The sequence below is a fragment of the Aulonocara stuartgranti genome, assembly GCF_965226115.1.
Source record: "Aulonocara stuartgranti genome assembly, chromosome: 12".
Taxonomy (NCBI): domain Eukaryota; kingdom Metazoa; phylum Chordata; class Actinopteri; order Cichliformes; family Cichlidae; genus Aulonocara; species Aulonocara stuartgranti.
Genome location: NC_138948.1, coordinates 8,431,250 through 8,437,249, shown reverse-complemented (window position 1 = coordinate 8,437,249; position 6,000 = coordinate 8,431,250). Strand labels below are relative to the sequence as shown.

The window sequence follows — 6,000 nt, the reverse complement described above, 5'->3', positions numbered from 1 at the left end:
TTTAAAGCTTAAATTATTCTGTATGCAGATATTTCATACTGTATTTTCTATGTGAAGAAAGCAAAGCAGTTCTTAATAAGATGCCTTGAGGGTCTCTTCTGTTTTCAAAGTCAAGGTTGTGATGCGAGGAGTCACTTTTTAAATATTCTTGCAGCATTTTCATACATTGCTTAATAATTCAATCAAAATGATGAGGGATGTGGCAGTGTAATATACAAAACTAGGTCTAATCATATTCTGAATTTTGTAAGCTGCCTGAAGCAAATCATTCAACATCATCATACTACATGTGCCGCAATCATTAAAGACTTGTAGATATACTGCATGCATGTATGTTAGATTATCCACTGATTTGTGTGATTTTTCAGAAAATCGTAGTTACATGGACACACTGTGGAACAACGGGCGTAAAAATTAATTTCCATTGTAACTAATTTTTGAAAAAAATATTTCTTCATCATTATGAGAGCAAAGTCAAAATAAACGGGCCCATTACCTGAAAGAAATAAAGTGAAAAAAGTCTGAAAACTATGTCACTCACAGGATAATTTTGCTGTTGCTCTAGCAGGTTCTCTTCGGACTGTGTGGAGCATCACAATGCTGAAACTTTGAAGAAGCTGAGCAAAAAACAACCACAACCTGGTTGAATAAAATTTTCAGTTGACTCTTTTTTTTTTTCCTTTTTTTTTTTGATAAGAATTGTACCCTTCCAACATCTATAATAAATAGAGAAAATCTTTCTTTTTTTTTTTTCTCAAATGATAGCGTAAAACTTAGACTTCAGATCTAGAAAAATTGGATAGAAAGTAATTGTCCTCTATATTTAAAAGCACCACACAATAACAACATCTAAGAAATAAGAACTTTTATTCATAATATATTCATACTTGTACACAAGTAAAATAAAATGCATATCTATGGTTCCATTGCAATCTCCATGAACAAACTGATAGCATTGTTGTTGTTTTTTTGGTAAATGCTATCCATTATCCTTTCTGTCATGAAAATATAACTAAAATCAGGGGAGGCAAAACATTTTTTTTTTTATAAACATAAAAAACCAAAACATTACCCAACAAATGCATGACTTTGAATAAATAATGGGGAGAGATTGTTTATCTTCATGAAACAGACCAAACATTCTTTGTGTGCTTTCTGTCTCTGATTTCCTGTACGAGTGTTCTTATTCTTATGTTTTTTCGTCTTTTTTTTTTTCGTCTTCCAGTGGTCTGTCTAAGCAGTAAAAGCTTTTGAGAGGGAAAGGGAGGAGTCTCCAAAGTGTAGCTTAGACACAGTACAGTTGAGTACATAGAGAACAAACAATTTTGGGCACCAATTCATTATTTACATTAGATCTGTAGTGTTCTGTAAAGGCATCCATTTTGTTAAATGTACTCTAACGTCTTCATTATTGTTTTTCCTCAGCAATGTTGGGTCAAAGTGACTCCTCTCCTTTTAGTCACTGCCAGCCTTAGATGCCACTGCATCTTCTGTATCATTGTCATGAGCATCAACATTCTTGAGTCCAGTGTTCTGAGGGAAAGCGGGAGTCCTAAGACATGGCTAGAGATATCCAGGTCATGGGAATGAAGAGAAAGTGCAGCACTTGCAAATTAGAACCCCGACCTTTGATGCAGTGGGTGTCTGATTTTGGCTTTTTGGAACACTTCTTTTTCTTTTTGTTTGATGCTGTGGATGATTCCAGGTTGTCTATAAGGTCAGGGTTTAAGTTTTCCAAAGACCTTTCCAGGGTGTTCGACAAGGTTCCTAGTGGTCCATCATTCTGCTTGTTTTGGGTCTCATTTTTTGTTCTTTCTGGATCCTTATATTTAGTTTTGGACATGTTCTCCTTTTCCTTAAGGGGGTTGTTAGTGATTTGGCGACTCTTTCCAGACAGGATAGAGGACTTGTCATTATCTCCAAGGCAACACCTGGGGATGGTGTCCCCCACAGGGCTTTCAGTGGAAAGGAATTTTCCAGACTGTGGCTTGGAGCTAAAGAGATTGGTCTGGATTTGAGGTGTTTCCACACATCCCTCCAAATCTTGGCTTTTCAGTCGTTTAAGGTCCTTTCCCGCCAGGAACTCGGGGACATTGCACTCCAACTCAGAGCTGGAACCTTTGAAACGTTTGAACCAGTCCCACAAGCTTCTGGCCCGACAATCACAAATCCACTGATTCCCATTTAAACGCAAATACTGGAGAGAAACCAGTGGGTCCATGGTCTCCCCTGTCAAGACGGTAAGATTGTTGAAGAACAAGAACAAGGATTTCAGCTTACCGAGGTCACTAAAAGCCCTGGGTTGGACATAAATAACCCGGTTTTGGTGTAGCAGCAGCCGGTCCAGATTGATTAACCCTCGAAACATGTTGTCTGTTACTATCTTGATCTTGTTATTGTGCAGGTGGAGATAGGTGAGGTTACCAAGATCCAGAAAAGTGTCATCATGCAGGGTTAGAATGTTATTGTCCTGCAGATAAAGGTACTGTAGAGAGAACATTCCTCGGAAAACCCCAACAGGGAGCTCTGACAGGCCACACCTGTGCAGGTGAAGGGTATGCAGCTTAGTTAAGCCCCGGAAGGCTGTTGGGCTGATGGTGCGGAGGTTGCTGTTGTCTCCAATGTCCAGTTCCTCCAGTTTTTCTAAGCCATAAAAGGCTCCAGCCTCAATGTAGCTGATGTTGTTGGAGTACAGCCAGAGAACAGTAAGATTATGGCAAGAACTGAAACTGGTGGACCGTACCACCGTCAGCTTGTTGCTCTGGAGAAATATTCGTTGGCTCCGTGCTGGGATCTCAGTAGGGATGGAAAACAGTCCTTGTTGTTGGCAAGCCACAGTGGGCCTGGGTTCTCTGTAGCACACACACTTGGCAGGGCAGCTGTCAGTCTGAGGCACAAGGTTCAGCCACATCACCAGAAAAAGGAGTCGCCCCCCTAAGGAGACAGAAAATCATCAGTAGATTAGTAATTAACGTAGGCAGAAAGATTTACTAAAATAGGTAAAAACAAATGTCTCCAGGTCAGGTTGTAACATACAAAAACCCTTGAATCAATAAGTAGATTTCAATCACACAGCAAATGTAGAAACAAGCCTGATGCAGAGCAATGAAAATTGTGGCTGAAACAGTTGTGAAGTTTCTACTTGATAATGTTGTGTTTTGTGACAGGATGTTACTGTATAAGCAAAATAAGACTCCACCAGTTAATGTGACAGTGCACACCAGCAAATTACAAAACAGACAAATTCCAAAATATTTAATTGCATGAAGTATAATATTCAGCACATTACTACAGAATACCTAATCCTCTTCGTAACAGAGATTCAGCATGAAATTCAACAGTCATGTTATTTGGATCTGGGGACACATTGCTTCCCTGATGACTCTGATGACTTAAAGACCTAAGCAGCTGAAGAAGTCTCATTTAAAACTGAGTGGGTGTGTTTTGTATGGAATTAGCTTGCTCTAATAGGGGGGGACACAACTAAAGATGTTTTGATCGTCTAGAAACTGACATTTAATGTGAAGATTGCAAAGAAGCTTTCATGCCAGGGATTGATGCCAAGGGCCATTGTGGAAATGGGCTACAGGACATATTATATGACACACCACGAGGTTTGTAAAAATCCATGTTTAAAGTAATGCATATTCATGACGCCACTGTTAGCATGAACTTGTTAAACACGACAATGACTGAAGTGGGCTCAATCATGTAAACAATGACTTTTGACATTATTTTGTTGTAGGAACAGCTGAGGTAAAAATAAAGTATCTATTGGGGCTGATATATCTTCACGTAGCGATAAAGGTGTCAAAGTGTCAGAGCATGTCTAGTATCATCATGTAATGGCAGGTACTCCTTTAAATCTCTGAATCCTCTTCAGCTCCTGTTCTTACTGAGGATTTCCAATCTCTGCTCTCATGCACATGTGAGGAATCCCAGGTTTGCAGGCATGACAGGTAGTGAGCCTCTGGAAAATGCATGAGCCTTAGTCAGCCCTCCCTCCAGCCTCACTCTCCCTCTTCTCATTCCCTTGCAATGTGTTGTGGTGCAGCTCATCTCTGGACCTTGTTAAACGGAGCTCTGGTGTGGCCTGACAGCAGCCCTCTGCTGCACTTTCCTTGCAATCTCCCTGCTCAGCCGTCAGACTGCCACCGGAAAGCTGTCAAGGCTTTCCACTCTTTCTGCATCGCAGCACTTTTCCTTCAGCACTGCCTAACAATAGCAATATTTTATCGCACGGCACGCTTCGTGTATCTCCTATGCCGTCTTCATTTTTTTCCCTCTCTCTGCTGTCTATTCATTAACAGGCTATTTCCACCCACGCATTGCATGTCAAAGCCTGGGCTCCTCAGCTCTCTGCATAATGTCTTGTCTTTGTTAGCATCTGTTGAAAGATAGCATATGCCACACAATGTCATGAACTCCAAAATGCATCTTCACTGGATCAGACCAATTACACTATAACCAGAAATCTGACAGTCATAGCATCCTGGCAGTTTTGTATTATGTTACACTTTCATAATCAAGTATTTGATGTCATAGTGTCAGACCTTTCACCTTTCACTCTACAGAGAGTCATACACAATAATCTGAAACGTTACATAAAAAAGTATGCTTTGGAGCTGTCCTGATGTTGTTGTTGAGTTCAAGTTGTGGAGTTGTTGACACAAAATACAACAAGGTTATGGTGAAAAATCCATTCCTTATCAGCTTCTGCCAGCTTTGGTTTCAACTCTTAATCTTCTACTATCTCTTTTGTCAAAACATGGCTCAGAGCACAGCTTTCCCGCTTTCATACCCTGCCAGTAGCCTCTTTTCTAAGAGCTATATTATTGCACAATAGCAACCTTCTAGTCTGTTTAGGCGCGGACAAACTTCTTTGTTTTCTCTTGAGAGACACCCGAGTCAAGTACATCATTTCACCTTCTCTCTCTCCAAGACCAGCACCTCTATTTACATTTTCATTATTGGGGTGATCCATGTATTCTACAAAAACTAGTCTTGCAGTGTCTGTTTCACTGGCTGCTATTCTGTAGGTGAAAGTATCACTTTATTCACCCATCTTTTTGAATGGCAGTCTTTAAAACCTGGACTGAAACGTACTAAGAAATGCAAAAAATATGTCAAGCTTTTTATTGTTTGAATTTCAGGATTGTGATAAAAGAAAAAACAAATCAATATTCTGAGAAAGTAAATCGTGAAAACAGTCAGTGTTGTAGATAAACAATATCAGCAGCCAACTCCCATCCAAAAATACTGGTATCAGTACCCTAGTAGTAGCTAGAGGATACAATACTGGAATGCAAAAACAGAGAGTTGTCAGCAAGAGAGGTATGAGTGGGTGCAGACTGCTTTGTTTACTTATTGTATGAGTGAGAAGTCACTTAGCCAGTCTTCTCACTCATTTTCATGTGCCTCTGGCATGTTTGGAGTTGGTGCTCCTTTGTCTTAAAATACAACATACATTTAAATGCTCTGGACCTTCCAAGGAACACAGAGGGCATACTGGCAAATTCAGAGTGCTTCAGATTCATCACGGTGGCTTTGCTTTGAAGGGCTGGGGATTGGGCGGGGACAGCTAACATGACAGTCTTATCCCCTTGGCCCAGAGTGAAAGTGATGTCTCTGTCAAAGATGAATCACAGTAGTTCTCCAGAGGGACCTCCTGGCCTCCTTCTGAAATTATACATTATTGTGTTTTGAAAGGTAAGAGAAGAAGAGAAGAAGAACTGCATATGAGAGCAATGGTCCCTGACTGAAAGGTCATGTATTCTCCATGAATCCCTCTTTGTATGCATATTTTTCTTATATCAATGTGAAGAGAAACTGTGGATGATACTACTAGACCTCTTTCCTAAAAATTATAGTAGGGTTATGTTCACATAAAATAAACTGCTTCCATAATCAAATAACTGATGTCATTAGAGTGGGATTAGAGTCAGAGGTTTCACCATTTACTCTGCAAAATGTACGCTGCTGATTTAAGAGTTTATATTA

At 40.0% G+C, this 6,000-nt stretch overlaps 1 protein-coding gene across 1 annotated transcript in view; it reads right to left on the bottom strand.

The window, feature by feature from the left end:
• Nucleotides 1–850: 850 nt before the first annotated feature.
• The window catches only part of rtn4r (reticulon 4 receptor), a 48,190-nt gene continuing 43,040 nt past the window's right edge, over nucleotides 851–6,000 (bottom strand). The window contains exon 2 of the mRNA XM_082554525.1: nucleotides 851–2,934. Within this exon, the coding sequence (XP_082410651.1) occupies nucleotides 1,553–2,934 (1,382 nt within the window). The 3' untranslated portion in view covers nucleotides 851–1,552. The remainder of the gene's footprint in view (nucleotides 2,935–6,000) is intronic.